This window comes from Hippoglossus stenolepis, chromosome 19 (genome assembly GCF_022539355.2).
Source record: "Hippoglossus stenolepis isolate QCI-W04-F060 chromosome 19, HSTE1.2, whole genome shotgun sequence".
Lineage (NCBI taxonomy): Eukaryota > Metazoa > Chordata > Actinopteri > Pleuronectiformes > Pleuronectidae > Hippoglossus > Hippoglossus stenolepis.
In genome coordinates, this window is record NC_061501.1 from 14,773,003 (window position 1) to 14,796,072 (window position 23,070).

Below are 23,070 nucleotides of genomic sequence, written 5' to 3' on the forward strand. Positions count from 1 at the left end.
CTATGTCGTATACTGTGTACTACGTTTTGAGTACTTATTATGTTGCGTACTTATATGTTCTGTCTACTTATAAGTTCACACCGGGGATCAGAGAGTAAACAACATTTCAATCCCGTCTGTGTCCTGTACGTATGGCAGAAATGACAATAAAGTTGACTTCTGTTTATTTAACAGCAGTGTCTATAGACCGTATATAAAAACTTCCTTCAGCAATCCAGAAATGAAGCCAAAATATTCCCATGATTGAATTTCCACCAGCGGGGGGCAGTGAAACACATAAAACCCTGCCTGTCTGTATAGTGTTAGAAGTTGTTGGCTCTGAAAAGACTACGTGAGTTTAAAGGGCAACGAGACTGTGAACTTCGAGGTTCAGCAGTTACTGACTGAAACAAGTCCACGTTATTAGCTCCTGACTGAATATTCTCCCCCTTTGACATTAAGCTTGAGTCCACAGTCCTTTAACTGTATGCTAACTGAGACATTATCGATTAACCTCACTATTCTAATAATAAACAGCTGTATGAAACAGAAGAAAATATATATGTTAAAGAACCTGAACCCAAGGACACATCCTGGAGGAATCCTGTTTTATATGTCTAACAGTGGAAAACCCAAAGACAGTCCATTCACAACGTTGTAAAGCACAACCAAAAAATACCATTTCTTGCTTGATCAACCAACAACTGTGCTAAAAGCTCAGTAACGTTAATTTTCTGTTGTAGCAACTAATTGATTCAAGTGAGTAATTTGCTTCTGCCCCTCAGGTGAGTTCCCCACAGAGGTGAGGGGAAGGTACTGCACCTGCTTATAGCACCAGGCTGTTTACAGCTGTGATGCACAGACCAGACAAGCTGCAGCTGACGTGAGACAAGTTGTACACCATAGACACTGTATCTCTGAAGTTTAGTCTGCTTTCGCCCTCTAGTGGTTCCATGTGCTGTTGTTATTTAAAGGAGACACCACTGTTTTTACTCAACATGTCTTTATCAGTCATGGTTACTGCTGCTCCGCCTCTGGAAACATCGGTCTGATGAACTCTTGGGCCTGGAGGCAACTTTGACACCATGAGACTTATTTCAACTTGGGATTGGTTCCTACAAATGTCATTAGAATCACAAGCTGTGTGGAGATTGAAAGATTGTTAGATTTTAGATGTGGACGGTTTAACACACAACTGATATTGAGTTGCATTGTGGGAAATGTAGGATACTGTAGGATAGGTCCAGTATGTGTTGCTTTAGCTAAAAAAAAAAAAAAGGCTAAGTAGCAGGTTCAGATCATTAAGAAACTATTGTGAAATTAAAATCACCGCTTCCTGTTCATTCTTTATCCTCTAATGAATTCTGTGTCGTTGACGTCACACACGTCCTGTGACCGTGCACAAAAATGTCCAACCAGTAACTTCAGGCCGATCCCATGTGGTTTAATGTGACAACAATAACAGGTGCAGAGGATCACATTCAGTTAAAACCCTCTCAAATCAAAGGGAGACATTTATATTTCCTGTTTTGTGTCTTTCTGTGTGTTCTGCTGCCCCGATGACCCCCTCTGACAGGTCTCTGCTGAGCAAGTGAGGATACCGCGTGTTCACGCCAACATGCCCCAGATAACGAGCTCTTCCTTCCTCCATCCTGGCAGCAGCCGCCTCGAAAAGATGCACACATGCCAGAAAATGCCTCTTTGGTGCAAACGGGCAGATTTACACACAAAACAAGCCGTCAGGTCCGAAGCTTTCCTGGAAATGCCAGAGGGATTGGCATTTCCAAAATAACACCAGAGTTGCTAGAATAAGTGAAAATGCTCGGGACTTCCTGCGATTGTCTTGGCATTTCTCGGGAAGTCGCAGCGAATGGCGTCAGCTCTTTTTGACGTGATGGTGGAACAGTGTCATGAATCTGTCAATTGAACTGACTTTGCACTTTGTTAGCAAGCTTAGGATGGGAAATTAACATAATCGCCGTGCACATTCTGCAATGAAACTAATCCTCAGCACAAATAGGGCTGTTTACTCAAATTTTGCAGAATTATGTCGAGGCAGAGTGCAGCAGAATTTAATCACAAGCCGATGTAAAAATCCGCTTAAGCCCCCTCATTTGCTCAGTATCACAAATCCAATTCTATGTACAAATAAGTCGATCCACTGCGTTTCATTTATTTCATTATACTGATGTATTCATCGTATTCTCTTCTGCAGCCACCTCCTTCTGCAGGCCCACTCTGGCCGGTGAAGAGCGTGCGTGCGTGTGCTGTGTGGGCCGCATCGCTCCAGAGCTTTTCTGTCTTCTACAGCGAGCGTTAGTCATCCAGGTTGGTGGATGGAGAGAACAAATGGCTCAGGTGGGTGGAAGTGGCCTCATGCTGGATCACAGCAGAGAGAGGCCTCAAAAACAAAGAGCGATGCCTCCGAGATGAGACGCTGAACCGGAGCAGTGCTTCTGAAAACAGCTCTTCAGAGAAACAAAGTATTTTAAAGCAGCGTAAGTCTAACAAAGAGGTATGAGTCCTTTTCTGCACCTAACAATAGAGGTTCTCATTAAGCCAATCAAGGTTTTCTATATTTATAAGTTGTTTAATGTGAGATTATGCTTTATTATGGGTCTGCAACTTCCTAAGAATTTCTCTGTTGAAGGACAAATCTAAATAACTGGATTGTGTCTTAAAGTGAAATCAATTAATTGGAAATGTGCTGACTGATTTGTATTAAATTTCACTGGATAATATTCAGAAACATTGCAGAAATGACAGGTCTGTAAAATAAAGTGTTAATAATTCAATATTTAAATTAAAACATTGTACAAAATATACAAATTCCCCACGTGACCATAACAGATATGCACAATTGCACCTGACTCTCCCAAATGAAGTGTTTGAGCTTGAGTCATCAGATACAGGCACTGATAACACTTAACAAAAATAAATCATCATGTATAAAAAAAGATTTTTTTACTGTATCCTCCAGCTGAGATTATGACAACATGAAATACTCACCAATAATTACTGGGTGCACAAACTAACACTCGCACAGCAGCAGATAATAATCAACCACTTATTTAAAAAAATTATTCAAAAACACTAAAAATCAAGTCAGCAGTTATTTGGGTTCAAACCCTGCATGAAGCGATGCCTTGTCATGTGTGCATTTTAGAATTTGAGTTCATGTTCAAAGAGCGCGAGCAGCAGGAGACAGGACCAACCCATCAACAGACCCAGGTTCTGCAGGAAAAACAGGAGACACGGGCTGTCGGTCTTCACGCGACTCATCTCTGGAAGCTGACGAACGAAAGAGAAGAAGGTCAGGGTTTTGACAGAAGAAGGGATACAGCTGCCGTTATTAGTTTTCCTCATGTCCAGAAATGCCATAAAAAGGTAAAAACCAACAAAAACCAAAGAGCATGCAGGAGGCAGGACGTGACGTATTTATGCATTTTTGTTTACAGCACGTTGACATTTTAGCGAATAACTGTTACATGTTATCTTGTCTGTCTTTCAGCAGGATTATTCAACAACTAGTGAACCAATTTCCATGAAATTTTGTAGAAGGGTGGGACACATTATTTAACATGGCGGTTTAGAGCGTTAGCGGTGGTTCATGCACCTTCTGTTTTTTTGTTGGTTCTGGTCTTTTTATGGGATCTGTTGACATTAGGAAAGATATAGAGCATCAGCAGCCATTAATAAAGCTGCCTTACCATTTCCACCAGTGACAGGTACAGGAAAATCCCTGCAGTGACAGCGAAGATCCACTGCTGCACATCTGCCTCTGTGGAAACAAAGAGTCCAATGTAGAGGCCGATGAAGGCCGTCAGAGCGCTGAGGAGGTTCATCAGCATGGCCGTCTTCACCGAGAGTCCAGAGCTGAGCAGCACGGCAAAATCCCCTGAGAGACAAAACCCAGACGAGAGAAGACGCTCAGTTAAACAGCTTCCAGTTGAAAAAACAAAACAACAGGTGCAGTGACCTCTCACCCATCTCGTGCGGGATCTCGTGGCACAGGATGGCCACGGTGGTCGCCATTCCAGTCTCGGCTGAAAAGGAGAAGGCCGCCCCGACGACCAGGCCATCGGCAAAGTTGTGGAGGCTGTCTCCCACAATTACCATCACAGCCAGCCGAGGAACCCCCTGTCCTGGGAACACAAAGGGAGGCTGTGTCGTCAAAGATCATCCTCAGACCGGGACAATCGCTCTGTCATGCCGGGCGACTAATTATGAAAGTGCATCACATGTTCATCCGGGTGTGATCGTGCAGCTCGAGCTTACTCTGATGCGAAGGCCTCCTCGTGTCTGCATGTTCAGGAGATATTTCCGAACACTCCAAGTCGTCCATCGGTCCCTGCAGGATACACACACAATTATTTACAGCACAGAGTTTGAACCCCCTTAACCTGTTATTCTAATTTAGGAAATGAAGACAGTTAAACGAGCAGGCTCGGATGAGACAAATTCACAGAAATAGAATCGGTTTATTATTCTCAGCCAGGGACGTTGTGTTTATGTCTGCGTTTTGTTTGATTTTATTGAGCAGGATTACGCAAAAACTACTAAACTGATTTTCATGAAATTTTGTGGAGGGGTGGGACATGACTGGAGGAAGAACCCAGTGAATTTTGGTGCAGATGGAACATCGATATGTAGTAAATTTAGGGGATTGAAGTTTATAGTCAATTTCACTCAGGGGTCAAAACACATACTAGATTCATTTTGTGTTTGTGTTTCTGAGAGTTTACAGCTAATGGACAGCGTGCTGTGGAATGACCTTAGAACCGGATCAGGAACTAGGTCCATGTTTGTAGTTTACAAAAGCAGCTTTTCCTCGTGAGGGATCTCGTTCTGTGTGTCTGAAATGTTCCAGTTTGTGTTCAGCTGCGTGATTCAAGTGTTTTCTGAATGATTCAGTGCTTCTCATTCTCCAACATCCTACATGCCCTGCTCCTTCACTCCCTCCCACGCCGCTCTTCATCTCCTCTTATATAAAAGCCGTTCTGGAAAACTCATTTATGTAGATTTAAGTTGTTATTTTTCCCCCCCTCTGTAAACATGAATTCAGTAGATTCACGTCTTCTTGTAAAGATGAGTTTGGGATCAGAATTGGTCCAGTGTGCTGAACTGTGTGGATGTACTGTAACTGTGAGAGGTGCCCTCCAGCGCAACAACACTGGTGGAGGAGTAGCGTGGGAGTGGGGCATCGCTGAGGTGATTGGAATTATATTATGTTTAATAACTGCACAGTGATACAGCACAGTCAACAACAGGCTGTTACACAACATTTAATCCATGTGATCATTTCTATTTTATTTTAATAAGCTCTGTTGCGCAATTTGTTTTTGAAAGAAATATAATGTGGTTTGCTTAAAAAAGTCTCAAATCTGTGTTGAGGAGGAAAATAAACCTAATGTGAAAAGTCAATTTTTCATGTTAACTTAAGTGGTTTTACTTTCGGGTACTTTTCACTTTTACTCCACAACATACATCAGCGAATATCTGTACTCCTCACCTCTGTCAAAAGGTGAACTCTCAAAACCATGAGCCCTTTAGTTTGTGTCCACACCAAAACTCTGTGATTACTCCTGCAATAACTGTGAATACATTTTTTTTGCTCATCTTATATTCATATTTATTTATTTTAGTCATGTTCCTAACTTTACCTTTGCTAACAACTACACTAACCCTCTATCTATCTATCTATCTATCTATCTATCTATCTATCTATCTATCTATCTATCTATCTATCTATCTATCTATCTACAGTATAATACAACAGTTTTACCCTCTAAGATCTGCTTTGTTCCTCCCTCTTTTCTGCTCTATAACTACATAAATGATAGTGTGGATGACAGGGATCAGGACTTTCTGCCAAGAGCCCTTAATAAAAAACAGCAGATAGTGACGACACTCACCAGCTGTATGGTGGAGATGGACTTGCCTCTCTGTGACCGACCATTACAGTTGAGCTCCAAGGGGAGGTCACTGGAATGACCCTGCAGACAAAAGAAAGTCATGAAACCACCGTCGCTCGCCTGCAACATCATGACCACCTCCCAAAGTTCACAATCTGGTTACAGGGACTGAACATCAGCCGCAGCTTCAGCCCCTTTCTCATGATTTACTCTGGTGTGATTCAAATTGATAATGGTTACTAAAAAACAGATCTTACGTGGCCATGAGAAGGAAATATAAAGGAGAACATTCTTTCAATAAGGAAAAAGCCATAAATCCCAGCGATCATGCCCAGAATCTTCCACAGATACTCCTTCCCTTCGGTGTGTTGCGCGTCATCACCGACATGAGTGACACCATGGAGGCCCAGAATCTCCAAGGAGACAAAAAAAGAGGAAGTGATTAGACACTTTCTCTGAGACACGTTTATGGTTGGTCATAGTCGAAGGTGCAGTGGCACCTGTGGGATGAGGTGCAGGAGAGCGTCTCCTGACAGGGTTCCCACCGCCAGGCCCACAAACAGCTGCAGGATGAGCGTGTACGTCTCCTGGCAGGAGTTGAAGAAGATCAGGCAGATGCCGAACATGGAGCCCACCGTGATGAGCAGGACGGCAGCCGTGCTGTAGCCGTACTCTGCAGGTCCGAGAGGGAGGGATGGTTATTTTTAAAACAGCCTTTTCAATGTGCAAATAAAAAATATCATTAGACCAATTGTGATAAAGTCAAAAGAAAAAACTGGAAAACCCAATCAGAAGGTCAGTTTACAAGTCTTTATTTATTTGTTTTCACTGAACCAAACCTATAACCAAAGATTATTTGATTTAATATTCTCTTATTTCTTATCTTGTATTTACTTTTCAAAAGCATAAAAACACAACACAAGAAATACAATGTAGCAAAGAAGCCTAAGAAATTATTATAATAATCTAACATGAATAAATAATTCAGTAAAAAGGATAAAAAATTATTAATAATAAGTTGAGTTGAGATGTTTTTAGTGTCTATATTTGATTTGTGATAACAATAAATCCAAAATAACACGACTGGTATTTCATCGACAAAATATAGAATAGATAGAATGTATCTAACTATTAAAATATGTCCTAACTAATTTCCTGCATTTTACCTCTTTTAAAAATTATATTAAGTTGTTCAATTCAGTGAAATATTTACTAAAAGGAGTTGTTTTAGTTAGTTGCAGTATCTCTATACTGTAAGCTGTGGTTTGTATAGGGGAACAATGAGGTACAGTGTCTTACTCTCCAGAGCAGTGGGCAGTGATCCTGTTGTTTTTGGCTCTGCAGACTCGCAGGCGTTGCCTAGCAACTGCTGAATAATGGCCGGGCAAATCTGTCTGAAGTGCTCCTTGGAAATCGGCGAATGAGGATCCAGGGCAAAAATATCCACCAGCTGATTTGCTGAAAAACATACCTGTTCAGAGTCAAAGGAAAAGATGAGTCTGAGGTTCAAATAAACAATGTTTTAGACTCATTTGATATTTGACTGAGCCTCACCTCAGCCCAGTCTCTGGTAATTGCTCCAGTTTCATGGTTACATCCGTCCACCTGATGTTTGGCTCCTCCTGTGATGCTCCGCCTCTTCCTGCCGTGAGAGAGAGATGCTCCCCCCCTGCCCACTCCCAGCTGATGAAGCAGCTCCTCCAAGTCTGAGAGGAGGAGAAGAAGAAGACGGCTGGATTAAATACTGAGGTCAGATTGATCTAAATGAGTCAGTGTTCCAGGTTTTTTTATTTGTGGTCTTAAAGGACCATGCAGCTAGATTCTGCATGGATTTCATAAAATAACAACTTACTCAACTTACCTGTGATCTGCAGGTTACTTGTGCGATTCAGGGATTGAAAGATGTAGTCGGTGAAGAAGGCGGGTGACGGGAGATTCCTCCGTCTGAAGCAGTGGCCCTGCAGGATGTGGCTGATAATGGCTGCAGCCACTCTGGGCACAGAGGACTCACCAGCACCTGGGTTTTCTTTCACGTCAACATCTTGGAGTAGATGAGCGGCATCGATGCACTGTGGGGTCAAAGGTGACATGATCGTATCTGTGCATTCACACGAGATAGATTTCCTAAATGACAAATCTCTTACTTGCATATCCGAGGAGGTTTCTTGCAGGTTGGAGGGGTGGTAGTGCTGGTTGATGAGCTGCAGAATACTCTCGGTTTCACTGAGTGACAGGAACTGGTCGTCCTCAGCGGGGTGTAGATTGGTGAGTGCCAGGAGGTAGAACTGATAGTTCCCAGATGAGGAGGAGGAGGAGGGGGAGGAAAGGGAGGAAGAGGAGGCAGCGTCTGGCACACACAGATCTCGCAAGTTGATGATGTAGTACAGCAGAACAGTGGAGATCCGCTGGTAGTCATCCTCCGTGAGGTAAGATTTTCCATCATCCTCTAGCGCAGAGAGGGCTACGTCTGGTGTCAGGCACTGGAATAGGAAGAACATCAGAGATATTTTAAGGACATAAAGTAGCAGAACATCAAGTCACGTGAGGCTTATAAAATATTTACATGTGAGGGGAAAAAGTGGAAAAGAGGTCAGCTTGATAAAAGGCCCATTTTCTCCTTGCACACACAGGATGCTGCTTCTTAGAAAATGTCCAGCTGCTGTGCTGTTGAATACGAGCCCGATCGCACCGCTCTTAGTTAGACGGAGAAGATTATTCAGCAAACAATGCTGGAAAGCAGAATGTCGCTGTGTTAATTTCTAAACCTCATGTCAAGGCTCGATAATCCCACTTGACAGCTCCACCTGCACAAACATGTGAAGTACCTCCAGCTCCATTCTCTGGAGTTTATTATGTCAAATGTGATGGATAAAGCCACACAGCATGAATGCCCCATGGAGGTCAAGGACTTAAGCCTCCACATTCACTTCGCATTCCACCAATAACAAGCACATTTCATGGAATAAGCAGACAGGAAGAGGGGGTAAATGCATGATAAGCATTCAGCATACTGGGTGTAAAGAAAGGCGTACCTCGTCGCAGTTGTCTTGCGAGGTCCCTGTCTGCTCTGCACAGTGCACCGCCTGAAGAAGCGTGGAGATCAGGACCCCGGTTTTGTTCCTCTGGAGCTGGGGTCCGTCGTCCATCCCCGGGGGAAGACCCAGGGCCTTGAGGGCCTCCTGCAGGTACCCCCACTCCTGCCCTTTCACCTCCACCACGCTCCCCAGCAGACAAAGAGGCAGCAGCAACAGCAGAAGAGGTGGACCGCTCCTGAAGTGCATGTTCCTGCGGGGGACGTCCGACTCCCTCGAGCTCCCAGGGCGGGCTAAGGGCTATGAGATAATAAATGAGAATGTGAGACGGACTGCGAGAGAAAGAGAGAGCGAGAGAGGGATAGACAATTTCTGAATCAAGGTGAACGAGGAGATCACGGAGCAAAAAGCCTCTAAAAAAAGAAGAGCGGCGGATGTGTTCTTGCTGAGGGAGGCGTTAATAATAGGCCCGCCAGATCTGGTGCGTGGGGGACCGGAAGGCTCGGCACCCTTCAGCTGCGCCGACCCTCACTGTGCCGAATGGTCAGCCAAAGCCCGGGCCCCTCGGACCACAACAAAAAGATTAGTGCAGGCAAGTGAGAGAGAACACGGGGGCAGAGGGAAGGGGCATGAATGGGGAGACTGTGGCGAAAGTGAGGCAGACGGAGATCCATGTTGAAAACAGAGTGAAGTCCTGAAGTGATGAAGTTTTATTTTATTTAACCCTGGCAGTTTTATTCTATGCATCGAACCAGTTTCCTTATTTTAGCAGCATCAGTTGTCTGTGGACATCAGGAGCTGCTGTGTGCGAGTGCATGTTGTTTGTTGACTACACAAGCCCACATGTGCAAAACACCAGTCACCTTCAAACCCAACGTTCCTCTTCTTCTCCACGATCTCTGAGTCATCAAAGATCAAACACGCAGAACAAAACACGCCGAGCTTTCCCGCAAACCCTTTCCAACATCCTCCCACGCGGGGGGTCAACTCGACCGAGCAAAACACACGAGGGCAGAGCTGTTGCTAAAAGCTGCAGTGACACCTGAGATACAGAGGATGAACCAGGCTTACCATTATCCCCTGTGCTCCTCTCAGCTGCTGATGTGGCTGCGGGTTTGTTCTCCTCCTCCTCTGGTCGGGTAAACACAGGATCCGGTCGATTCTCTGGCATCGGTTCTGTTGGTAAAACCCTCGAGAAGTAAGAGTTGAGTAAGCCCCCGGGGATTAGTTGCGACAGCCTTCGAAGGGCTGCGGTTGCCATGGAGAGCACTGCCTCACTTTTAGGGTGAGGTGAGGGGGGGGGGGGATTACAGAGCAAGATTTAGAAATCTCCAAATTCAGCATCGGATCTGATTGACTTTAATTGTATCATTTGTCTCTATGCAGAAATACAAGAAAATACAAATAAAGAAACATTGATCTTGGTCTTTATCTGAAGTGGATGAGAGTGTTTGGGGGAGATTTCGAGTTTTTGTGTTTTGTCACAGGAGAATGTACGATAACAGTTAAATAGCTTTAAAAAATACCTCATCACTTAAATGAAGGAAATCCTGGTCCCTGTCATCCTGAAAAAGGGCTGATGGATTTTTCCTCTGGTATTTTTTTTCTCCTCCAACAAGGTTATGTTTGGATTTGTTTTTTCAGCAGAATGACACAAACTACCAAACCGGTTTTGTTGAAACTCTGCAGAAGTGAAGGGGAATTGGCCGAGGAAGAAGATTCGATAAAGATTTTTCACTTTCTTTAACATTGTGAGATGGGGCTTTAAACCTCTATTGAAAGGACAAATCAGGCATATTTAGGGGACTGATATCTATGAATGTGTGAAGTTTGGTGCAGCTTAATTAAATGTAAGGGGACAGTTCGGCCCTGTCATGCAGCAATAAGGTTCAAGTCTCAGTGTCAAGATGTTTCAGGTGTTGGGCCTATTACATTTGATCAGGAACTTATTTCCACCGACCTTTTTGTTTGTTTCTGTTATGAAAACTGCTTTAATCTGCTATTTATGTCCCATCACATTGTATCTCATCACAGTTGTCCACCATTACTGATGGAACATTGTTGCTCTGTTGCTGGTTTATCAGAAGACAAAACGAGCAAAAAGGACAATTGGTTTTAGTGTTTTTAGATTTTTTTTATTGAGCATCTATTTACACTGTCGAGAGCCAGAAATAGTTTGATGAACACATGGAAAATAATAACAAGCAATTCAGTTGAGCAAGGTTGAAGTAAAAAATAAAAAACACATCTTAAAATTTATTTTTCTTACTTTCTTATTTGATCCGCAAATGTTTCTTCGTTATGTTGATTGGTAAATGTAAAAAAAAAAAAAGAAACTCTGTACACATTTCACAAATCATATAATTTTTATATTATCTTGTCTGTAATTGGCTTAGTGCAGTGCCAGTTTTGGCAAGAGTTATTGTGTCATGATCCTGAAAATCATTATTTCTGATCCAGTCCAAGTGATCTGAAATGAAGTACGGGTTATTTCCACTGTGTCGATCATCACGTCTTTCTACGCCTGTTCATTTTGCTCGATGTTGGCCACCAGACCCTTGGTGTCGACAAGGGCTCGGATCGGATTGTTGAAATATAACTTGTTGTCGAAGGTGCCTTCTCCCAAGACAGTCGTGGGTATCCGTTTACGGAAGAGGAGGAAGGCACCGAGTCCAAAAATAGCGATTACGACCAGCACCACGGCCACGGTGATGCCAGCCGACCCATGAGAAGCTTCTTCGGTGACGTGTGCTGCGGAGGCAAAACACAAAAGATTTAACATTGATTTGGTTAAAGTTCGAAATTTGAATCATCATATGCACTCGATGCAGAAGATAAAATAACTTACCAACAGATGGAGGCTTTTCTGTCGGTGTAATAACTGAAACAAACAAAAAAAATTGCTCAATAAAAGTTATTGATAGGACACATGAAAGTTACAGTTCATTGAACTTACCTTTTGGTCTTTTGCAGATGTAAGACCTATATCTGCCGCAGCTGTTCGTACTCCACAGTCCAGTGTCAGAATGGATGTCCACACACGAGTCCGACTTTGGCATCCCCGAATTCCAGTTGGTATAGTCCAAAACGCTGTCATCGATCCACTGCCACTCACCTGAAACGGAGAAACTTATGTTTTAAAAAGACTACCGACAAGATAGAGGCACTTCAGGGGCCAATCAGATTAGAGCTGATGCCAGTGATCGCCCCCCTCGCCCCGCATCTGGATCCGCCACTGACATACATTAATTTTAGTATAAGCCACGCTCACCTTCGTGGGTCTTGAAGAGGCCGATCCAGAAGGTTTTGGCCCCGTCCTGCAGCATCTCCAGGTTCTGTTGTATGAACAGACCCTCCTGAGGGTCCTGAACACTCACCAGAGATGCACCTGAGGAACACAGCCACAGTTGCATACTGTTAAATATGCATGTATCATTTATCAGTGGACATTTCTTTTAATAACATACCCATTTTCAGGCAATCGACGGAGGCATGGGCCCAGTTGTCCACCTGTGCGCTGAGGAAGGCGTAACAGTGGCCTTTGAAAGGAATCCAGGTTCTTCGGCTCTTCGGTTCCGGACAGCTGCCAGGAAGCTGCGGCGGCTCGGTGGGAGCGATGTCTGAAAAAGAGACAGGAGACGGCATCTTCGTCTCAGGAGCTCACGCTTTGTGGTTTGGTTATGTGCAGCATAAAGCACATGAAAAGCACCAGCGGGGCTCTCTGACCTGGTGACCTCTTGCAGAGGGAATAGTAGTTGTCAGTGCAGGATGCAGTCTTCCACTTTTTGTCCACATCCATATACACACAGCCGTCATTTTTTTTAGGCTCATCTTTTCCCCATTTGGTGTAAGACAGTAACCAGCCGTCGACCCACTTGAACCGACCACCGGTCTGTGAAAGAGAAATCACCACTTGCATTAATGAAAAGAAAGAAAGAAGCTCCTCGTCTAAGTTTGAACTAGTGCTGAAGAATAACTGTTCTTTACCACATTGCTGTTGAGGCCAATCCACACGGGTTCATTGTGCTTGGAAATCTGCAATGTGACGTAAGCCTCAGCTACAGGGTCCAGGATACTGGCCAGGTCTGCATCGTCTGCTTGGCACTGCCTCCTCGCCTCGTCCCATCTCATCTTCTGCGTCACCAGTTTGTAGGAATCATTGCCGAGCTTGTAGAACGCCTTCGGTAACACAGTGGTGGGTGGAACCACGATCTGAGAATCTTTGTGAGCAGCACACCTCAGTCGTTAGTCGCGATCTTAGAAAACAAACTGAAAATTGAGCTCGTTCGTGTTTCACTCACCGATGTTTCTTTTGCAGATGAAGCCTTTTTTGCTGTTACAGTCGTCCACTTTCCACAATCCTGTGAGTTTGTTGACGCCGCCCAGCATGATCACACAGTCAAACGACTGTCAGGAAGAAAAGGAAACCTCAGCACAGCTTGGTCGTTACATTTTTCGTTTTTATTGTTCAAGAGAGAGTTTGGTTTGGTTATAGAAGCAGAAATAACCTCATCTGATGCTGAGTATCGTCCTTCCGGCACAGAGGTTGGGTGTCCTTTGGCCCAGTTGGTGTATGCCATGCCTCTACCGTCTGTCCACACAAAGTGCATCTCCCAGTTCACATCATTCATGCCGATCCACAGGTTTTCCTTGTATCTCAACATCTGTGATGTTAGGAAAGCTACAAGGGAAGAAACCATTATTCTCAAAACTCATATCCCAAGGTTGTGAGACTTTCATACCACTTTGTGAACTGTAAACCTCGACCACTGAAGCCCATATTCCTCACCTTGCTCTCTGTCATTGACGATAGAAACCAGATTTCCTCCCTGGTTTATGCAGTACGTCCTGGCGTTCAGCCACGTGTTATTGTCATCCCCCGTAACAATTTTGTAGCACTGTATAAACAAGATGAGTTGTGTGTCGGAATAACAAGCACATGGACAGCAGATAACCAGACAGATGGGAAACACAGTTTACTGGCGACAGATTTGCATCATGCACACGGGAAAGTTTAGATCCTGAAAACGTTTGCCTCGATTAAAGATAAGCCCATGATGAGTGTCAGCATTGTTTTGAAGCAATTGATGTCGCGCACAGTTACATGCAAATACCTTTCCTCTAAAAGAAATCCACCCTGGTGCACATCCTCCTTTAGGAACCGTGGTGGGGACCATCGTTGCGTTGACAAAACTGCTGCTTCTTTTGCAGATGGAGGAAAGCTCCATACCACAGTTAATATCGTTCCAGTAGCCTGTGTGCAGAGGACCGTGAATAAATAATATGAAGACTAGATAACACTATGAAGACTGTCTCTGATTTGGACTCACCCATGCCCTTGTATATAGTCACACAGTTTTCGTCATTGTTAGCAAAGTTGGGCTCATTGTGTTCCCATGCAGTGTAAGTTACAGGGCTGCCGTCCAGCCAGCTAGAAATGGAAACATAAAAACAAATACGAATAAAAACTCAGTAACGCATCGCAGTTTCATATCATAAATGTCAGATTGATGTACGGTAAGCGGCCTTGGTGTGATTTACCTGAATGACTGATCCAAATTCACCACCATGCCAATGTAGTACTGTCCTTCTGAGCCTTTCAATATCTGCGAGATAATGGTGAGAGACGTTAAATCAGATACAGAACTCGATACTCTTGCCAGCAGATAATTGAGAACATGCTGCTGTTTGGAAATCCAGCGTTATTAAACATGACATTCTTTGAATTCCTTGCCTGTTTCCAGAGGAACTTCCTCTCACTCTCCCCCGTGATGACTGCAAGTTCGCCAAAGTTTTTTTTGCAGAAGACTCTGGCAGCTTCCATGGAAAGGGGGTCAGTGTTGAAGAAATACTGCGTGTCGTTGTATATGAGCCAGCCATCTTCTGTGGTGTTGTATACTGGAAATACGGGGGGGGGGGGACAGTTACAGCATTAGGAATTTACAGAAAGAATAATGGGAATACGGGAGCGTTGTTGATGTAAAATACGCAGAAACATGGCAAACAAAAGTAAATGTTTGGTTAATGGCAAGAAATTTTGATGCACTAACATTTAATTTGCAAATTAAGAGGTTGTGACCTGTCCATGCTGAGTGACCTTGATTGGATAAAAATTACTGATTAGCAGTAACCCTGACAACAAGTCAGGTAAAGCAATGTCTTAGTAGTTTATGGAAATGTATTTGTGCAACTCTGGACACGTTAAAACAAAACAGTGAAGACGGCGCTGCTGAACCGTACCTGTTGGAACAGTGACAGGCTCCGGGCTGGGAGTCACACCTGAAAATACAAGAAGCATGAAAGAAGAAACAACGGCACAAAACTCTGATACGACTAGTTTAGATAAATGGCTCCATGTGAACCGGAGCTCCGTGTTACCTTTGCGTATCTGGCAGATCCAGTCATTGTTGGAATCACAGTGCCGATCGTTCCAGTGGCGTCCGTAGTAAAACTGGACTTCTGCACAGTGTTCATTGTCGTTGTAGTTGTTCGGTTCTCCAAAGGCCCAGCTGTCAAAGTTGCTCTAGATCACAGTTGTTGGAAATACACGTTATTAGGATTACAGTGAGTAAAAGATTGTAGTTGATAACAATGAAGTGCTACATACAGGGGACCCATCACTCCACACAAAACCTTGACTGGTATCCAGGGAGCTGAAACCAATCCAAGCTGCGTCAGAGAAGTGAAGCCTGCAGGACAGAAGAACTCACACTAACTGCCTGAATTCTCAATTACCGTATAGGATTAGACACGCACAAGCTGGTGAGTTAACATACTCCGCATTGTTTAGGTCCTGCGCACTGTGGATGCTCATCAGGTCCCCACCAATGGCCTTGCAGAAGTCATGTGCTTCAGACCACGTCTTCTTAAGATCCCCTCGTCTATTGAAAAGCTTTGAATGAGTGAAAAAGCACAATGGGTCAGATTTGATGGTGGCGGTGAAAATAGCAAAGATCTTTTTCAGATTAGTAAAAGTTTTTCCTCCGACCTGGAAGCAGACGTTCCCTGTGGCGACCGGGAACCACCCGGAGGCACAGCTCAGGGCCGGGGTGGTGGGCGGGACCGTCGTCACCTGCACACCCTCCGCTGGTTTCTTGCAGATGTATTTCTCCTTGTTGCTGCAGGTGACAACATCCCATAATCCGGCGAAAATCCCAGTTGTCATGGCAACGCATCCCTGTTTTCTGTCTTTTGTTAAACACAGAGGAGGAAATGGAAAAATATATATATTGTGACAAGCTAACTTACAAGTTATAAAGATTGTTCATTGTTACGTTTATTATTTCATGGCAATAAAGCCAATTACAAATGCTCGGGAAGTTATTAGCGTATGTCATTTTGGAGATGATTAGGCTGCACTTTTGAGAGCTGTCATGTCGTCCATCTTTATCTACAGTCTAAGGGATCGATAGCTAACATGAACATAATTTATACATGCAGGTATACAATGCAGTATATAACACAAAGCCCATTAGGAACCATGGTTACACTGTACAACTGAAGAGAAGCTGTACCTGGCATTCCCACGTTGAAATGAGTGAACGCGACCTTTCTTCTGGTCGTCCATCGGAAAGTGTTTACGTCTTCTGTGTTGGTCAAACCCGTCCAGAAATACTTCTCTGGTCTTAAACCCACCAAACTGACCAGGAAGGCGCTCTCATATCTGCAGGAAAGAAGAAAGGTATAAGTGATAAAACAACTTGATGATGATTCTAAATAAATCTTTTCTTTTAGATTAACCTTCTTTGGAAAGTAGTGTTTCAGATCATTTAATTACCGAACAATAGGGGGAAATGATCCACATACATACGACATGAATGGATGAAACTATACCTGTCACCCACATCCACCAGATGTGCGCCAGCCTCGGAGCACGTCTGCTTTGCATCATCAAAAGTTTTCGTCTCGGCTCCGACGTTGTAACAGTAGGAATCAAACCTGATCGAGCCCTGATTGACGGCGACGAGAACACAAACACAGTGAATATAAATCTGATCTGAAGGATTTATTGTTTGATTCAAAGTAGATATGATCATCGCTCACTAGCTTGCATCCAGGGTTGGCGTCCTCTTCGGCGCCCTCCGGTGGTTTCGTGGAGGCCTTCTTCTTGCAGATGTACCCGTACGTCTTTTCACACATGTGATCTGCCCAACTTCCATCCTGTGTGAGCAACACTGAATATAACTGCTGGGAAACGCTGTCACTCCTATGATAATAAATTGGAATTATGATTTGCTCTGTGTGTATTCGGGGAGTGACGGGTGTTACCTTTCCTCTGATGAGAACACAGTCTTCCTGGAGGTTGGTGGCGTGAGAGGGTTCGCCTGTTTGCCACTGGGCGAAGGTGACGTGGGAGTGATCGGACCATTCGAACAACATCTGGTTCTTCTGATCGTTCAAGCCAATCCAGAGCACATCTGTCGGCACTATAGGCACATGCACATATTAATGGAGTATGGTCAAAGCTTTCTTGCTGAGAACATTGATGCCAATCTCGTTTCCTGCACATTGATTAGCTTAGCTTAGGGCAAAGACTGGAAACAGGGGGAAACAGCTAGCCTGGCCATCAGTTACAAAAACAGCCCAAGCCGCCCTCCAAAGTCGACTAACAATGTATATTTAGTTTATTTAAAACGTACAAAAACCAGAATGTGAAAATGACATGTCAGGGTTTTACTGGATGTCCTGTGTTGCTTTATTTCTTGGCTTGCAGAAGTGACTTATTGTCGTCTTGTCAACACTGTTAGTTTTCCAGGCAACAAGCAGAAATTTCAGGAAGTTATTGTATCCGGCCAATAAAGAACATCTGGCACATAAACCACAAAATGTGATTTTTTTACACTGAGTTTTTTTGTGTGGATTAAACAAACATGATATAATGTGTTCTGTTACATGTACAGAGCCAGGCGGTTTCTGCTTGTAGTCTTTATGCTAAGCTAAAGCTAAGCTGCAGCTTCATATTCAATGAACAGATGTAACACAGTGGTATCCAGGGGCGGATCCAGGGTCAGGGCCACGGGGGCACTGGCCCCAGCTGAAATCTGATCGACCACTGAAGTACGCTTGTCCTGTCAGTAGTCTAGTAACAATAAATATGACAATATAGACTTTTTTTTTTTTAAATACACAATGTGCTTGAACAAGGTACAGTTTTCTAAATATATTCAATGTCTGGCTTTGCTTAAAGTTATAGAGCCAACAGTAAACAAGGGATGACTTAAATATGCACCTTAATGAATCAGGAATTGTCCATGGAGGTTTGATATATTTCTGTCCCCACTGTATAAACTGTGGCCCCTTCATGTCCCCTGATTTAGAAAAATCCTACTGGTGCAATTAATATTCTCACTTAACTCTTGGAAAGAAAATGATGTATTCATATTATTCACCATTTTGAAGTTACACAGATTTATCACTGAGTTTCCATAATATCTACATCTAGTTTTTATGCACACTTACAGTATCCAGATTGAGATATGACGAAGCTCTGCTCCTCTATGTTGTGAATGCTGGCCAAGTCTCCGCCCTCTTTGTGACACGCAGCCAGAGCATCCCCCCACATCTTCTTACTCCTCTCCAGGTAGTAACAGTGACCTGCGTAAGGAACCCAGTGACTGGGGCAGAAGCTGTGCTGATCTTTGCCTGTAGACATACACACGGATAGAGAATATGTTCAGCTGTATATTCGTACCATGAAGACTCATATGTCTCATATCTTATATGATTTTACTTGGTGGTGGCGGCAGACTGGTGGAGTTTCCTTTGCGACAGATGTAACCGAGCTTCTTGGTGCAGGCGCTGCTCTCCCATTTTGAGGCTTTAGCAGCGTTGAGGGTTGCACAGGTAAGTCCAGGCTCTGATGACGGATGACCTGTGGGAAACACAACATGTAACAATCCCAAATATGCAATAGCAATGTGTATAACAGAGTGCAATATATTTTTGTGATATTTAATGTAATAGCTACACCGAGTCTGCATGTAACCTTGACATGTCCTTTATAGTCAACATATGGAACCTTTGAGAAAGCTTCATCACATCACAATGAGTACAACGCTAAACTCCAGCAGACATTTCTTTGAAAGAAACATTACACTGTGCAGTATTTTTATGTCCTCACCTGGGGCCCAGTTTAAATATCTAAATGGGTTTCCGTTGCTCCACTGCCACCCGCTTTCAAAATCCAAGGAGTTCAGTCCAATCCACAGAGATGTCCCGAAAGTACTTGTCAACCCTGTGCCAACACACGCATTGCAAAGCTATTAACATCCAGCATTATAACCCTGCGTGGTATGGGAGGTCAGAGTCGTACCTGAGATGTACGACTGCTCGTGCAGCTCGACGATGCTGAGGAGGTCGGCTCCCTGCTGCTGGCAGCTCTTCCTCGCCTGATGCCAGGTCAACACTGACTGTGTGTTCCTCTGATACTGAACCCCAGTGACTGGGTCAGTGTCCCAACCTGAGGATGCTGGATATGGAAAAGAGAAAAAAAAGAGAGAAATCATTCACCTCTGTAATTGACCTGGATGAATTTTAAGAACCAATAAAAGTCTTAAAACTAAAAACTGAATAAAATCTCCTTCATTCTTATCTAGAAATTGCTGTGGTTTTGCTTCTATTGTAAAAGTGACTTTGCTTTTTCCCTTCTCTTCCTTTCCTGCCCCAGTTTTAGAGCAGTGTCAGGGGAACGACAGGCAGACGCAAAGAGGAAATCAAGGACAGTGCTGTGTTGACAACTCAAAAGAGGAAGTGGTGGTGTTGTTCTTCTGAGGGGAGAGAGGAGGGGGCCAGAAACCTGTCAGCACTGACCTCTTTAGCGAGAGCACTTACACAAACCAACAAGATAACTCTGTGTGGTCAAAGGAAAAATTAATGTGACTCTGACATATAGACGTAACAAGCATTTTAACAATCCTGATGATTACAGATGTTGAAGAACCGTAGACTTCTGGGTGGAAACATGTGTAGCTCACACTCACCTTGGGTGGGACAGAAGCCCCACTTCTTCACTTTATCGTAGTCCCTCTCTGTGGCGCACCACAGCTGTCCGTCTGATCGGCCCTCCTTCGTGCACTCAGCGTACCACTTGTCCAAAAACTTGAAAGGGAACTGACAGGGTCTTCCAAACGAATTGCCCCCTATGGTGAAAATCTCTGAGGAGACAGAATGAATGTGGACATTTCGTTTTGAAAAAGGATCTTTCCAAACCGGTGCCACAAGGATGGAAGAACACCATTGTCGAAAACAGCAATGCAAAGCTGTAGTTTTGTGGAACAATCTATTAAAAAATCATTTGAAAGAGTTACAGACTGAACTTTTGACCATTTGTGATGCGTTTGATCTGCCCCTTGTATTTTCTGTGGGTAAATGTATTAGATTGCCCTCATATACACAGAGGATTAGTCCAATAATCAGACTACAGATTTGGCAGGATTCCTTCTGCAGCCCTTAAAAAGGTCAGGCGCTCGCAGTGTGTCCCTTCATATCCAACAAAGCTTGGTATTTGTGGTGCGTTACCAACTGTGCCACTCTGCAGGGGGAACTCACAGCAGCACATAACATCTGACTGTTCAACGAAACCCCCCAACAAATAAGCAAGTAACTTGTATTTTTACGCCACTATAGCTGGTGGTTTAAATATGTTCTCATCAGGTGCTGCACGTCTCTTGATATTCACTTTATTTTACTCTTTAATACATTTCACCACATCTATCATACATTAGCCCATATGGAAATATCTGAAAAAAAACCTAATGATCTTTTTAGTATTATGAAAGCGGTCATATAATTAAAATTTTTAAAGGTAATCACAGAGTTGTGAGTCATATATATCTTATTTATTCTATAGCCATAGCACCTGCTATTTGGTCTACATGGCAGAAATTAGAAATAGCCAATTATTATAATTGTATTACTTCAATATAATAGGTTTTTTGCAATCTGAGGATGGCGGCTGTGGCTCAGGAGGCGTAACGGGTCGTCCACGAACCAGATTCAATCCCCAGCTCCTCCAGTCCGCATACTCATCCTTGCCCCTGACCGCTGTGCCAGCAGTGTGTGTGTGATGTCTGATAAAACTGCATTATAGAAGTGCTGCATGTATGTGACTGTGTGAACGCTTTATAGATGCAGGCCATTTCACATGGAGAAACTATGCAGATAAAATTATGCATCGTAAAATACTGTTGAGGGACTAAGTTTAAAAACCACTGTAGACATGATTATGGCTTTGTCAGTTGTGGATCAAGGATTCCTACCTTGATACCCCTTTGAGCAAATGTCTCCCCGAGTGCCAAATATCCTCCAGCGACTCCAGAGCCCCGAGCCCTGGTAGATCAGTATGTTCCTCTCATTGCGGTGGCCCCAGTTTAAGTGCAGGTCCTGGTCTTTTAGGCCAAAGAGAGTCTCGTTCTTGCACTGCCAGTGCTGGAGGTCGCTGCTCTCATCACATTCAAACAGGAGGACCTTCACCCACTCTTTAATATCCGTGACCCCCAGACAGAGCTTGAGGGACAGGCTGAGAAGGCGCGACTCAGAGGCCCAACGAAACTGCTGCTGCTTGTCGTGAGGATCGCAGGTGGCTATGGTCACCGAGGTGGCGCTCTCCACCCGGATGCACTTGTTGTGGTTCTCGTTGAAAATCAGAAAGGAGCCGCTGTCTGGAAACAGAACCAAAGAGCTTCATAAATTCATTTAGGAGATGATTATTTTACTCACACACACACACAAGATGAATAGACAAAAAAAAAGAAAAGTGTCAGGGGTACGTACCTATGTCAGCAGTGATGCAGAGGGCCTGCAGGAGACAGAGGATCACAGCCAAACCTGAGCAGGGTAACATTATCCCTGATGTGTGGTTTACACTCAGTGGTGGACGAGGTGGTGCGGGAGTTTTCCAGTCATGAGAGAGGAGGTCTGGTGTGTGCTAAGGTGTGTGACATGGAGCAACAATGACTCAGGGACATGGCACTTTTCCCCCCCTAATCACAGTGATGGATATCCTGTCACATGGGTTGTTGAGGTTGGTCAAACGACAGCAATTTCCCGAGCTTCCACAGAGGAGAGGAAGACGGGAGGAGGGAAGCGAGAGACTGTGTCACGTTATGCTCACGTTACGAGCATGGATCTATTTTTAATAAATCAAACGCAAAAGTGCCACTGATTGATGAATTTTGGGAATACATTTTTCTGAGTAGGCTTTTTTTCAAGGTGCCTTTATCTGCGATTCTTGAACCATTATAAATAGAACTTCAGTCAGTGCTAAATCTGTGCCTGGAAAATGAACCCAGCGAGCAGATGTCATTAAACAATACTAACTGAGGTGTCAGAAGAATTAGGTGAATCACATCTGCTGAGGGAATGTGCCGGTTTCTCAGCGAGTGCCAGAGTAAATGAGGATTAAATGACATTTGCAGCACTTTGCTGATGTGACTTTTTTTTGGCGGCTCTTGGCGGGAGAGAAGCTCCCAGGCATCGGGTGGGGGGTGCAGCGATGATACAGGTCAGGAGAACGAGAGGACGGGAGGAAATCCTGCTTCCTATTGGGGGAAGTGAATGGAGATCTGACCACTGTGGCCTCAGGCTGCAGGGACACCCACAATGCAGCACAGAAAATAGAGGCTACAGACAAATACCTGTAAAATACCAATGATAGATTAAAACACACATTTTACAACAGTATATGTGAATATTATATATGTATTGGCTATAACGATTTTAATGGTATATCTTAAATTTGTAGAAGAGAGAAAAAAACACACAAGTAGCAGTATGTGATGAAGAAAAATCCATGACTTGCATTCTTGCTGAACAGTTTCCGACAGGAAAGCTTTTCTCTTGAGAACTTAATGGGATGAAATGAGATCAAATCCAGTGAAAAGGGATTAAATGGGGTCAAAAACTATACAAATACACGAAACCTATAATTCAAGTCAACATAATATCATAAATCATACGAGTGAAACTTAAAACACATTTGAATTACCGTCTTTATTTACCTTACCAAAATATACGTATCAACGATACAATCTCACGCTTTTGTTTTTCTTTTATGGGAAAATAACTTATCAGAGAAAAACCTATAATAAAAAAACATGGATATATGCTTTCACATATTCACTGCACTTTATGATGGTAGAAAAAAG

General features: G+C 43.7%; 2 protein-coding genes across 2 annotated transcripts; both read right to left on the minus strand.

Annotated features, from left to right (window-relative positions):
• Nucleotides 1–2,755: 2,755 nt before the first annotated feature.
• LOC118098851 (zinc transporter ZIP12) lies at nucleotides 2,756–10,155 on the minus strand. The gene is made up of 13 exons (XM_035143055.2): nucleotides 9,998–10,155; nucleotides 8,927–9,226; nucleotides 8,039–8,374; nucleotides 7,756–7,963; nucleotides 7,449–7,600; nucleotides 7,194–7,365; nucleotides 6,395–6,567; nucleotides 6,152–6,307; nucleotides 5,895–5,975; nucleotides 4,258–4,330; nucleotides 3,966–4,124; nucleotides 3,690–3,877; nucleotides 2,756–3,270 (listed from the first exon to the last, which is right to left on the minus strand). The coding sequence occupies exons 1-13, from the start codon at nucleotides 9,998–10,000 to the stop codon at nucleotides 3,142–3,144; spliced, it is 2,130 nt and encodes a 709-aa protein (XP_034998946.1). The 5' UTR covers nucleotides 10,001–10,155; the 3' UTR covers nucleotides 2,756–3,141.
• Nucleotides 10,156–11,039: 884 nt separating this feature from the next.
• mrc1a (mannose receptor, C type 1a) lies at nucleotides 11,040–21,876 on the minus strand. The gene is made up of 30 exons (XM_035142954.2): nucleotides 21,698–21,876; nucleotides 21,184–21,585; nucleotides 19,906–20,079; nucleotides 19,239–19,394; nucleotides 19,047–19,160; nucleotides 18,657–18,797; nucleotides 18,386–18,568; nucleotides 17,195–17,352; nucleotides 16,970–17,086; nucleotides 16,760–16,875; nucleotides 16,441–16,589; nucleotides 15,915–16,114; nucleotides 15,703–15,818; nucleotides 15,534–15,615; nucleotides 15,305–15,449; nucleotides 15,167–15,205; nucleotides 14,661–14,824; nucleotides 14,468–14,532; nucleotides 14,257–14,357; nucleotides 14,041–14,180; nucleotides 13,716–13,824; nucleotides 13,435–13,607; nucleotides 13,228–13,333; nucleotides 12,914–13,146; nucleotides 12,653–12,818; nucleotides 12,394–12,546; nucleotides 12,198–12,314; nucleotides 11,883–12,041; nucleotides 11,775–11,807; nucleotides 11,040–11,677 (listed from the first exon to the last, which is right to left on the minus strand). The coding sequence occupies exons 1-30, from the start codon at nucleotides 21,765–21,767 to the stop codon at nucleotides 11,445–11,447; spliced, it is 4,314 nt and encodes a 1,437-aa protein (XP_034998845.2). The 5' UTR covers nucleotides 21,768–21,876; the 3' UTR covers nucleotides 11,040–11,444.
• Nucleotides 21,877–23,070: the final 1,194 nt, after the last annotated feature.